The sequence below is a fragment of the Stenella coeruleoalba genome (genome assembly GCF_951394435.1).
Source record: "Stenella coeruleoalba genome assembly, chromosome: 10".
NCBI classification, from domain to species: Eukaryota; Metazoa; Chordata; class Mammalia; order Artiodactyla; family Delphinidae; genus Stenella; species Stenella coeruleoalba.
The window spans coordinates 61,637,239-61,650,773 of NC_137156.1; the positions used below are offsets into that span (position 1 = coordinate 61,637,239).

Below are 13,535 nucleotides of genomic sequence, written 5' to 3' on the forward strand. Positions count from 1 at the left end.
CTGAAGCTCACTAGCCACTTCCTTTCTGAACTTTTAATACTTGTGGGAGACTACGGGAAAGGAAAAAAATTCTGGGGGCCTGGGATATGTAGACCCCAGGGCCACTTGCCTCTGGAATCAGAGTTCATAATGGCAAATTTCAGTTTTACTCCATATTTAGAGGAAATGAGACGATTTCTCCAAATTTTAAGATGATTTGCCCCCAACAGAACAAATGAAGAGCAGGGAGGGGCCTCTGGTGGCTGAAATTCGCCAGCTGTGTATAAGGCGAGCAAATCTGCACTGGGATGAAGCCTGCACCTCTGGGGCTTATCTCTGCCCCTCCACTCCCAGCAGCCCCTGGCCGGGCCCCACTGGCGTTAGGCTCCCAGAGCCCAAGATGAGGGTCAGGGAGACTGAAGAGGCCAAGAAACCTGAACATCCTGCCTCAGAGGCTAAGTCCTTAGGCGGCAGGCACTCCATCCATCATCTGTGTTAAGCTGCCTGCCCTGCATTGCTGCCCCAAGCACACCATTTCCAGCCCTAGGTGCTCCCCTGCTTTCCCCAGCACACAGCCTCACACACATAGGTCACCAAGCACTGGTGGCTTGGGTACCACTAGGAGATTAGGATCCTAGTTTGTCTTTTCCCATACTCCTCTCCATATTATAATTTGGAATACGGCATTCTAACCTAAAACTTAAACTTATAAATCATTAAACTTAATATGTATGAATTGACTTGTGTCCCCCAAAAAGATATGTTGGAGTCCTAACCCCCAGTTCCTACGAACATGACCATATTTGGAAATACGGTCTTTGCAATGTAATCAAGATGTCATTCTGGAGTAGGGTGGGCCCTGATCCAATGACTGGTGCCCTTAAAAATAGATGCAAATTTGGACAGAGAGACACACGGGGGAGAAAGCATTGTGAAGACAGAGACAGAGATTGGATTGATGAACACCAAGAACTGCCAGCCACCATGGGATTAACTGGAAGAGACAAGGAACCGTCTTCCCCTAGGGCCTTCAGAGAGTATGGCCCTGCAGACATCTTGATTTCAGACTTGTAGGCTCCGAACTGAGAGAATAAATTTGTTAGAAGCCACCCGATTTGTGGTGGTTTGCTGTGGCAGCCCTAGGAAACTAACGTAATGCACCAGAAACATATGCTCAATTAACCCTTGCCACCACCCTGGGAGGTAGGAAATATTACTATCCCCATCCCCTGGGGACAACTTCAAATGTGTCTAAGTAGGTGGAGAGCCAGCCTTTTAACCTGGGCCGCCTGAATCACAGCCCATGTTCTTAACCAGGAGATCAAACTTCCCCCTTCTGCTGTTTGGATAAAACAACAGCCCCTTCCTAAGCTTAAAAGTTGATAGAACCCACTAGAATGGCTACAATAAATAAAACAGACAATAACAAGTGTTGAGGAGGGTGTGCAGAAATCAGAACCCTCATAAACTTCTGGTGGTGACGTTAAATGGTGCTGCCACTTTGGAAACAGTCTGGTAGTTTCTCAAATGGTTAAACATAGTTACCACATGATCCAGTAATTGCACTCCTAGGCATGTACACAAGGGAAATGAAAATGTATGTCCACACAAATGATTCATACGTGAATGTTCATAGTGACAATATTCGTAAGTGCCAAAAAGTGCTAACAATTCACACATTCATCAACTGGTGAATGGATAAATAGGCACACAATAGAATATTATTTGGCCATAAAAAAGGATAAAGTGTTGAACATGCCACATCATGGATGAACCTCCAAAACGTTATGCTAATTGAAAGAAGCCGGATACAACAGACTACATAGTGTATGACTATGTAGGAAGTGCACAGAAAAGGCAAATTTATAGACAGAAAGCAGTTCAGTGGCTGTCTGGGCTGTGCTGGGGCTGGGAACGAGGGTTAATTGTAAATAAGAGATCTTATTGGGGGCGGAGGGTGACTGTGTTCTGAAACTGATTTATGGTGATGGCTGCACCAGTCAGTAAAGTTACTAAAAAAATCACAGGATTGTCTACTTGGAATGGATGAATTGTATGATATATAAAATAAAGCTATTTTTAAAAATTTTAGGTTTGAGGACCTATACAGATCAAGAGTCAGCCACCTTAGACTATTTTGTTATTTTAGAGCGGAGTCGTGGCACTTGAGGTTTTTCAATGATAAAGTGCTTCACTTTATTTATCCAACTTTAGCTGCAGAAAAAAGCCAGAGTAACCTGGAGTTGAAACAGTGCAGGAGCCAAGATCAAACAATATTATTTGGACACTTAGGGGCTAGGAAGCCACTGCTCCCCTTCTCCGGAGCCTCTGAGAAGTCAATGAGGAACCAATGAAGTCGTGACATCTGTTCTTCATCACCTCAGAGGCAGTCTTCAGCCTGGTGACAGTGACTCCTCTCTCAGCAGATCCAGCCTCGCTGCTGGAACTCCTCCGCCACTGCAGGCGGCCCACAGCATCCCTGGCGCTGCACTGCCCAAGAGCAGATCCAAAGAGGCACTGTGGTGTAGTGGGTGGCTGAGCAGAGACACCGGACAGAGCACTCTCTGGAAATGCCTTTTCAAGTAGCCTTGCAGGGTATGCAAACCCTTCTCCTAACTCCCCAATATGATGTCCATGTCAGTGACTCCTCTTCTGGGAGGTCTGGAAGGCTTGAGTCGGACCCACCTATTCTCTTCTTGAGCTGGGTAACTGAAGGTGACGTGTTTGTCTGCCTCTCCAGATAGGACTTTGTCCGACTCCAGGGTAGTGAGTTGAAGAGGTCCTTGGCAGAAAACAGGCAGGGCGACAGATCCCATCTCTGCCTGGTCCTGGCTCGGTCAGGACTGCAAGCCCATCTTGGCCATCATCTCTTCGTAGACTGTCCACGCCATGGCTGCCATCAGAGTTCTGCGGAGGGCCCGGGGGACACCGCCTTGGAAGAAGCCACGCAGCCCATAATCCTAGGAGGAAAATGGAGGCCAAAACTCTGGGACTAAAGCAGCAATACACTTATATACCTGGCACGAGAGCGAGGATCTCTCTCTGCATTACCCCATTGTTAAGTCTTACTTTTTAGGCTTTTATAAATAATGTTAAAACTATGAATACTGGGTCCAAGGAGGCAATAAACTAAAAAAAAAATTTTTTGGAGTAGTTGCTAAGCTTTATCTTTTTTTAGGCTTGCTCCATCCAGGGGAATTTATTTCTTAGCTGAAAATCTTACCATTTTCACATATACTGAAGACTCTATTTTCAAACTTCATGATTTTAGGTATAAAGAATAAGAAAGCAGGCAACCTAAGCAGTGTGACGAATATGATCCGATTCACAAATACTTGCTTGTATCTAGGATAAGGCAGATACTTGCTGCAGATGCTTACATGTTTCCTGTGCTACATACAAAAATTGAGTAGTACAGAAACATCTAAAGATCTAGGTGACAAATTTACTTTCAAAAAGAATATCTGATAACAGTACGTTTCCAAAGGGCTTACTCAGTGGCTTTTAAATAGCATTTTAGTGTACTTTACAATTACTGTACTTTTTATCTTCAATACCATCTGTCCATTTGCATTAGTGCAAACTCCTGGAAACAAAACAATGTGCTTGTGATTTTTGTCTGACTACATTTTCTCCTAGATCCTTGATTAGGTTAAGGAGTCCTCCCAGATCTCCTGACTAGGTAGGTCTGGGGTAGAGCCCAACAATATGCATATTTAACAAATATCACATGTTGTCCTAATGTCAGGCTCCCTTCCTAAACAAACAAAACCAAAACAACAACAACAACAAAAAATCCCACAACCATAGATTTTTAGCAGTGATTCTCAACCTTGGCAACACATTGGAATCACCAGGGAACTTAAAATACTGATGCCAGGGTTTCATCTCCCCCAGAGATTCTAATATGATAAGCCCAGGTTATGAGCTGGGAATCGGGATTGTTTTAAAAGCTTCCCAGGTGTTTCTACCATGTAAAGGATAAGAGCTACTGCCTGAGAGAGAAAGCCTTAACCACAATATGAACCAATATTTATTCTAAAGCCTTACTTTGAAAATGAGTGTCACTGCCTGGCCAATCCACCGAAATTTCATTGGGGAGAGCTGCATGTGAGTTTTGATAACATCTGCAGGTTGAGTTACCAGTGAGGCCAGAATCCCAGCAAATATCCCACAACTGAAATTTGCAACGGGAACAAGGACTGTATCCAATTGGTCTGAAACAGGACAAAGGCAACATTCAGTTATAAATAAATCCCATATTCATCAGATAAATATCCATGCCAAGTTGCCCACTAATTCTTCCTGAAAGCCAGAAGGGTCTGGATTCAAACAAGGCTAAGAATTCAAAATCTAAACTAATCAGTGTAAGTAGGATAATGAAAAAGTTCACCTTTTTACAACCATCAGCATAATTGACTAAGGCAAGAGTCATTCACTGATGCTAAAATATATGGATGAAAGGACAGGAAGTGTTATATAGATTTATATAGATTCAAAGTATCTCCCCACAGAGATACTTAGAAATTACAAAAGAACAAACAATTGAATTTTCAGTGGAGACACTATTTTTATAGTGATAAAAAGTTAACATCACCCACAGTGCATCAAACGGATGTCATGAGCTTCCTGATATAAGGCACTGAAGACACAACCTCAGTTATGTGCTCCTCTAGCTAGAAAGATATAAATGAATCTAGTTGAAAGGAAACATCAGGGAAACCCACACTGAGGTTATATAACTGGCTTATACTCTTGAAAATAAAAAATAAAAATTGCTACAAAATACATTATTGGGAAAATTGGAGAAATCAAGACTATAGATGAAAGAACTATCGATGGTTATACAAGAATGCATTTGTTCTTAGGAAGTACACACTGATGTATTTAAGGGTAAAGAGGCATCATGTCTGCAACTTATTCTTAAATGGTTTGAGGAAAACAATTATACACATAGAAAGAGAATAATGAGCTATGGAGTTATAGGTACTATTCTTGTGGCTTTTTTGGTAAGCATAAAATGATTTCTAAATACCAAATTAAAAAAAATTTTTAGGATGGATGAAGAAGTTAAAAATGTATATCCAAGCCCCCTTATTGCCTTAACTTTCTCCTGTAAGGTAAGGCTGTGACCTGTAGTGTCACACCTCCTGGCGCCTGGGGAGAAGCAGCAAATCTCCCAAAGCACTCCAACTGACACCACTGTCATGGGGGTGGCATTCTGGCTTTCCCAATTAAACGACTTTGGTTGCAATTCCTTGCTCACATTATCCATAGACACCTTACTGAATGCAGGTTCACTTTATAGGATGTGTTTCTATCAGTGCCTGGCTCTGCTTGGGTGGATGTTTACTGCCTGTCGATTTTGCCCATGTCTTGACAACACGAGCTTACTGGAAGCGTGGGCCTGCCAAAATGCTAGGGGTTTGGCATCTTTCTCTCCATCCAAAAGGAGGGCTCAAAACAATGTTAGCCAAGAGCACAGCAAGGGACATGAAAATATTTTTCTTCTAGCTCCTAACCCATTGGATTTCCCAAACTTGTCTGATAAGAATCACAACAAGTGCTTCTTGAAAAATACAGTCTCTGAGGTCTTACCCCAAATCTTCTGATTTAGGATGCCTTGGGTAGGACCCAGATCAGGCAAATGTGGGAAGCATTGCTGCAAAACCTATGCAAAATGAGCTTTATCCTACCCCCTCCCCGACTCAAGAATTACATACTATCAGTAGTCTGCCTTAGGAAGCTATAAACTCAAAAGGGCAGGGACCATGTCTTCATGGCCGCCCTTGCATCCCAGCACCGGGTCCCATGCCTGACACAATGCAGATATGGCTCGGTTTCTAAAACTAGGATAAGAATCTGGAGCTGCTAAGAACAACGAATAGTTTCCTATCTCCGAGAAAGTGGTGAGGATGTGATCTCTCAAGGGCTATCTCTTCCCACCACACCTTCCTTTACCCGTACCATGAAGCACAATGTTTTTGGTCTGGTTGTAAAACATCAAGTAGATTCCGGAAAAGGGGGCATCACGGAGGAGTGTTGCTGTCAGGCCACTGAAGAGACCCCGGTACCCCTCGCTGTGACAGATGCTCCTCAGGGCCGCATAGATGCTCTCATAGCCGTACCGCCCGCTCTGCAAAGGAAGCACAGAACCAATGGCTGGCACAGTGGCCCTGGGTTTGCGCACTGAACGAAGCCATCCTCAGGGTGCATTACCGGAGCCCTGGCGGCTCTGGTTTGCATGTGCTTGGCCTGACTACACAGATGAGTTCTCCGACCACATCAACCCTGTGTTAGGTTATAAATCGGGAGGTGGCATCAGTGGCCACTTGACTCAAGAGCCCGGTGTCTCTGGTTGCCCACTCACCTCGTACCGTGTCTTGATCACAGTGATGGGTGACATGCAGACCCCCGCGACAGAGCGGGAGCCCACCCCCAGTATGACTGACTCCAGGGCGGTGGGGGGATGGCCTCGCAGGAAGTACTGCTTCAAAGAGTAGAGAGTGCCAAAGTAGATTCCAATGCCAGGGACGCACCTCACGATGGACTGCAGAACAAGTGGAGGGAGGAACGGAATCAAACACCAACATGTAAGATCCTGTCTGAGCTGGATTTCCCCAAAGAAGACCCAGGATTCGCATGCAAGGAGTCGATTTAAGGTGTGGAGGGAACACCAATGGGAGAGTAGGGAAATGAGATGGGAGAGAAGGCAGTCAACAAAGTGTGTCATCTCATCAGTTATTGCCATGGGCAACGGAATCCCTCTGGGAAACTCTGGGAATCAGTGTCCTAGGTTACCCTGCCACCTGAGGAGGGAAGGGAAGTTTTAAACATCAGCTCTCATCTTTCATTGGTTAAGGGCTGCTGCGGGGTTGGGGTGAGTGTGAATTCCCTGCCATTTCCAGCAAAGTGAGTTCCAAAGGCCAGAAAAAGCTGTCTAGGCAAAGAAATGAAGGTGTGGAGGCACTGGAGGGGTGAGGGCAAGGTCCGTTGACAGGTGGGGCGCCAGCTGCCTCTGCTCTAGGACTTCATGCTGCACTAAGAAGTCGGGCCCAGGACGCACAGGTGTGCTATTCCCAGGGCCCTCAAATGGAAGCCAGCGACAGTGAGAGGGATGGGCAGGAAGACCAGAAAGGCCCTCCCACCACCTCCAACCTCACGTACCCTTAAAAGAGAGGAGGTGTGAGGTGGATGAGAGACGGCTAGTTATTAAAGGAGGGGGTGCAAGACAAGACCCAAAAGGCAGCTTACGGGGGACATCCCTTTCCAGAGGCCAAAAAGACTCTCCGTGCGAACCACATTCAAGAGCAGAGCCAACATCCCAACACGTCTGGATCTGAAGGCAGACAAAACGGAGGCAAGGAAGGAGAAATCGCTTAGACCACATCCCTGTGAAAGAACTCCCCACTCACAGACTTCTCTGTATGGACTCTTTTCTAGAACACTTAAGAATCTCTAAAAGGCACCCTGGAGTTACTCTGAGTTCCTATGCGTTCATGGTGTGGCAGGTGCATGATTCTTTGTCCATTCACACTGCAAGCAATGGGATAACTTCTCATTTTACATACACTCTGTGCACTTCCCACAGGGCTGAGCCCAATAGGGGGCACATAAGATACACTCAATACCTATCTTATTTCCAGAAAACCACCCACTACTTGTGCCAGGCAGCACAGTTATGACATTACAGGTTGGCACAGTAAAATGCAAACGTCACCAAGGCAGATCCCAGGAAGCTACTCAGGGAAGGACCCCGCTTAATTAAGAGTATATATAAAACACATGAAAGCTCGGCCTGGCCTGTGTTTCTCTTTGCTCATCCAACAGAATGGAAGTTGACTGAACACAGTAAAGATGCGCCAGTGTCTGAGAGAAGTTGTTGAAACCAGGTCCTCAGTGAAAAGGGGGGGAGGGAGCAGGGGAACGGGGCAGCAGGCCTTACCCATGGGCTGAGGGCTGGAGGGTCTGCAGGCGCGTTTTGAGGAGATCCAGGGGTTGGAAAAGGAGGGTAGAGCAGGTCCCACTGATGGAGCCACACAGGAAAGCTTTGATCACGGGCTGCAACTGCAGGGCAAGAGAACAGTGTGCCAGCAGCTTTGTCCCAGCCTTCGTCACACCTGGACCAGTCAGTTCTCTGTAAGGATCTCTTAGAAACTCACCTGGTGGCACCCTGTATTAGCGTCAGACTTCACAGAAGGGAAAAGCATAGCCAGGAACGAACAGTGTTGGAATGTTATTGAGAACACAGTATACTCCAAGAGGTAGCTCTCTGGTCTTACTGGTAACAACTTTAGTAATTACTGATAATTAAAAACTTATGGATAACTTTGCTCCTACTGAGCAACACGGTGATTTCCATCTGTGAATTATGCCACTGACCACACCTCCCTACTTGTCTTGACAGTAAGTTATAGGCCAACTCCTTCTCGTCACAAAAGCAAAACTCAGTTGAACAGTGTTTTAACTCTGAACTGCTGGTTTCAGGTTCCTTAGGTTGTAGGGCCTGCAGGCTATTTACAGGAGTAAGACAAAGGAAGTGAAACCATAAGTGAGCAGGTACAATGTGAAATGTCTGTGCCACTTCCTGTAAAACCCATGCATTTCTGTAATGTAAAACTTTCCCCGTCATATACCCATTTGTCTCACCGGGACCTAAACAGATCGCAGGGGCGCCACAAGGCCAGCAGCCACTCCTGGGTTTGCTGGCTGTCCTCTAAGCCAGGAGAGTCACACACACTGTCTAATTGAGAGGTGGCATCCAGGAGGGCAGGACTGCCTCGCAGACTGACTGTGTTTCCCCCAAGCGCACTCCAGAGGCCCCACAGCGCGACGCAATCAAATGGTTGTGAAAACACACTTTTAAAAATCCAAGCAGGAAACAAATGTCCTCTTTTCCAAAGGAGACACTTGGCAAACTCCATCCAAAGATCGTCTCTCTTTTCATTAAATGGCATTTGCACTATTACTTTTTAATAAATGGCATACTATAGTCCTAAAATGCTATTAAGATGAAGTTGCCTGTTATACGTCAAAAAAACTACCTACCCGGAACCAAAATGTTTGTAATCTGTGGTATTTGTTTCACAGAGAAGAGAGATTATTCCACGTTTCACCAAAAGAGCAAGTCTCAATTTATAACTGGAATTCCTTAAAAGGACTTAATAAGTTCAGATAATAAATACTGGAGCTTATAAGCACGTTCAAATAGCCTTCCAAGCAGCAAAGGTAAGACCACTAGTACAACCAAGCCAGATGGGAACAGCTTCATCAGATGTGTGTCCTGCTCCTTTTGCTAACCCATATTCCCACAAATTTTGTTTCTCAGCCTCATCTGAACCTTTGTGGCATCAGTGAGCCTCTCTTCCTTGCATACTCAGCCTCTTACTTCCACTGACATCTTCTCCTTTGTCTGGAACAAGCTCGAAAGCCCCCCATATTTCCAGCCTGATGCCACATCATCTCCACTCCCTCTTCACTAGTCACCCTTCAGGTTTCCCAGTCTGCCATCCAGGTAAAGCCCCTCCACTAAAGCTGCCTCACCAAGGACCTGCCATATCCCAGGACCCCTTTCCCATCTGTGGCCTTCTCTTACTTGGCCTCTCTGGTGCATTTGAAACAGCTGATCACCGCTCCTCTCTTTGTGGTTTCTGGCTGCCCTTCTAAGCCTCCTTTCCCCAGCCACAGATGTTGCTGTTTCTCTTATCTCCCCGTAGCTGCGGCACGGGGGCACCCTCATCTCCACACCACACCATGCTCGACGCACACATGCCGGCAACGCCCACACCTCCAGCCCACTTCAGCCTCTCTCCCGAGTCCACTGTCCCCATGCTCCCCCCACGTCCCCTCGAATGGCCTGTAGGCATCTCAAACTCAACATCCCCTAATGGAAACTCTGTCCACGGTTCTCCACATGCTTGCCTCTCCTTCATGTCCCAGCAGGACATTTGGGAGACAAATAAGACTCCTTGGTCTACCTACTGTTTCATGACCAACTCCTACTGATGACCCCTCATTCCTCCCAGAGCCTGCCCCCCACTGATCCATCCTAGTGATCTCCTTGGGGGTCTCCAGCCTCAGCAGTGCCAACCCCCGCTACCAGAGCAGCCTGGGGTGAGGCATCCATATACAGCACCTCGAAATCTCACAATACTCGTAAGAGCTAGATGTTCAAACCCATTTTCCAGATGAAACTGGAGCTCACAGGGATGACAACGTATCCTAAGTCACAGGGTTTGAAGCCATTGGCTAAGACTCAAAGTTCATGCTTTCTTCACCATTCCTCCCCGTCTAAGTGACAGTCCAGGGCACTTCCCAGGCAGCTCAGCAGGGTTCTGCTGTTGGCTGTTGACCACCACCAGCTCCTTCTGGAAATGTGCTCTGCCTCCGGCTTCTGGGATTAACACTGTCCTGATCTTCCTCCCACTTCCCCGGCCTCTCCGCCTTCACATGCAGAGCCTCTTCTTTCCCACCCTTCTGTCCACCCCTGCAAGCTGTCTTCTGCAGACTCCCATATCCACTTAATCCGATGTCCCACAGGCACCGCGGGTTGACATTTCTAAACCTAACTCATCTTTCTTTCTCACCCCCCATGTGTCTCTCCTCCAGGGCGCTCCATCCCAGTGAACACCCTGCCATTGATCTACCCTAACCCCACACTCGCGTTCAGTGCTCCTCTTCAGTGCTTCCACGGCGCCGGAGCCCACCTGCCTTATGACTGAGGGTCAAGGACAGAGGAGGCCTGGACTGTCCTGTTCATGGTGGTTCCTCCAGCACTGACCATGGAGCCTGGTCCACAGCAGGTGCTCAACAATCAAGAATGAATGAATCAGGGACTTCCCTGGAGGCACAGTGGTTAAGAATCCGCCTGCCAATGCAGGTGACACGGGTTCGAGCCCTGGTCCAGGAAGATCCCACATGCCACGGAGCAGCTAAGTCCGTGCGCCACAACTACTGAAGCCCGCGGGCGTAGAGCCCCTGCTCTGCAACAAGAGAAGCCACCGCAGTGAGAAGCCCGCTCATTACAACGAAGAGTAGCCCCTGCTCGCCGCAATTAGAGAAAGCCCTAGCACAGCAACGAAGACCCAACGCAGCCAAAAATAAATTAAAAAAAAAAAAAAGAATGAACGAATCACTTCATCTAACAGGAAATCTGCACATGGCTCTCCCTTGAGCACAATTCCACAGGATAAAGCTTAGAGGGCCCTGCAGGCCACATCCCTGGACAGGGGACTCTCCCCTGGCTCCCCCCAGCCCTTTGCTCCAGTAAGGCTGTAGGAATGGCCGGCAGTTACAGCTTCTAAGCAGTTCTCTTTGGAGCTGCCTCTCTGAGGCTCTCACAGGTTGTGTATGGAACTACTGTATACTGCTCCCCAAAGCCCAACACACTGTCCTCCATTGCAGGAACTATTTTCTTAATGTTTTTATTTTTACAGCACACTGCTTGAACATTTTATTGGCTAAAAAAATATTTGTGGATACATGCATAGAGCCCATAACTTTTTTAACTTTGTAATTTTCCAGGTCCATTAGCATAGAACAGATGCAAAATATAAAACAGCAGTATAGGTTAACCTCTGATAGTTAAAAACAAAACAAAACAGGTAACATAATTGTTTTAAAAAAATAGAATTTACACTTTTCATTTTTAAGATATTGTCAATGGTGGATGGCATACCCTTTAAGGCATGCTTGACTTTTTTTTTCCTAAACAGCCCAAATTTATTCAAGGTAAATAAAACGAGTAATACAGCTGGCTTTTTTGTTTATTTGTTTTTTGAGGGGGGGTAGGGCAAAAACAACCAAACAATGATACATAGATACATAAAGGCAATAAGCAGCACTTGAATAGTTAGCAAACGGTTCCACAAGCAACTCCTACTCCCCTTTAAAAAAACTATATCCTAAATCCAATTGAGATCTCCAGGCCAGAGCTGGAGGACCCAAAAAGAAATATGTAAGCACATGTTATAAGATGTAAACGGTCCCCGCCTCCACCTTTGTTAAAGATAAAAAACAAAACAAAACAAAAACCCCACACCCCTGCCCTGCCCCCGTTGCAGGTGGGCCGCGTCCTTGACCGCAGGGAGAAAAGTAGCCGCGGCCAACTGTCCCTCCCGGCCTACAGCGAAGCCGCATCCCCGTCTCCACCCACCGCTAGCAGCAACTCAGCCAGACCTTCCTCGCCGGCCCAGCCCAGCCTCCGCCTCCACCAATGGCAGCCCCGCGGTGCGAACATGGCAGCCAATCCAGGCGCGGGAGAGGCGTGGCCTCGTGGCGAGGGCAAACCGCACCGGTTCCCGGGAGGGTCCACCTGGTCCAGCCCGCGGGCGCTGTGCAGCCCTGACCCACCTCGCTCGAGCAACGATCGCTCCTCAGGCTTAGCGTTATTGCCGGGCTTTGCAACGGTCCAAATATCTACCCAGGTGTCCTCCCACCTGTCATTCTAGGCATCTAACTCAAAGCAACGTCCCGTAGCGCTCGCACCTCGCTCTGGACCACGCGGGCACATTCCCCCCCGACACCGGCCAAGGCCCCGGCAATTCCGCCTACCTCTACCCAGATTACCAATACAGGAGCGAGACCTTTGCTTGCCTGTCCCAAGGACTGGACTGCAACTTCTCTCCTTCCTCCCCTCTTTTAATCCCTTAGTCAAACTCCATCTCTGCCGCCACGTCCCCAACCGGTTATGCGCGCATCCCGGAGGCTGAAAAGGTTCCCTGAGGACCGCTGACCCTCGGCAACCTTCCGAATTTCCCTCCCCGAGCCGGCAATGCCGGAACCCCTGCCTTCCCTTCCCCTCAGGTTACCATAAGCGTTTCCACCCTGTCTCCGACATCTTGAGGCTGCAGCAGCGCCGGGCGTGACTTCTGAATCATTGGAAGGGAGGCCTGCGACTGCACTGGGCCCGGGGTGCCGTCGGTGGGAGCTCAGGCCCGGCCCTGACGATTCTAGAGAAGACGACGCGATGGCGGTAGCCGGGCGACGCGTTCTACCGTGGGGCTTCTCTGCGGTCTGCGCTGGTCGAGGGTCGGCACCTGCGCGCCCACCGCACATGAGTGGCTCCAGGCGCCGCTCTTCACTAGCTCAGCAGACTGCGAGGCTCTGCTGCCCTGCCCATCCTGTCCCGTTGCCGTCTTCAGGACTTGAGAGTATTAGACAGGGTTCATCCGGGACTGGAGAAAGCCGGAGGAACTAGATATAACGCCGGAATTTAGCTTCCGGGGTTGGACGCGGGTCGCGCTTAGCGAGGGTGTGCTCCTTAGTGCCACCTCGTGGAGACCTCCGGAACTGCAGGATCGGGGCTTCCCTGCGCCCGGAGCTGCATCGGGCGTCTGCAGGGTGGTATGCTTCTCGGCGCCACGTCTGAAGGTAGTTACAGTCCAGACTCGCTCTGCCCAATGCGGTAGCCAGTAGCCAACTGTGGCTATCGAGCACGTGAAGTGTGGCTAGTGTGACTGAAGACCAGAATTTTAAACTTGATTTAATTGTAATTAATTTGTATTAAAACCCGAAGCAGTGTGGAATATTTTTCCATTAAACACAACTTTATTGTC

At 47.9% G+C, this 13,535-nt stretch overlaps 1 protein-coding gene across 2 annotated transcripts; it reads right to left on the bottom strand.

The window, feature by feature from the left end:
* Nucleotides 1-2,164: 2,164 nt before the first annotated feature.
* SLC25A38 (solute carrier family 25 member 38) lies at nt 2,165-13,271 on the bottom strand. 2 transcript variants are annotated; one of them, XM_079934662.1, is made up of 7 exons: nt 12,789-13,183; nt 7,925-8,046; nt 7,234-7,318; nt 6,350-6,529; nt 5,947-6,115; nt 4,030-4,196; nt 2,666-2,939 (listed from the first exon to the last, which is right to left on the bottom strand). In XM_079934662.1, exons 1-7 carry the CDS (start codon nt 12,855-12,857, stop codon nt 2,817-2,819), a joined length of 915 nt encoding a protein of 304 aa, XP_079790788.1. In that variant the 5' UTR covers nt 12,858-13,183; the 3' UTR covers nt 2,666-2,816. The 2 variants fall into 2 exon arrangements, with proteins under 2 accessions (XP_079790789.1, XP_079790788.1); XM_079934663.1 differs by lacking the exon at nt 4,030-4,196 and having other exon boundaries at nt 2,165-2,939; nt 12,789-13,271.
* Nucleotides 13,272-13,535: the final 264 nt, after the last annotated feature.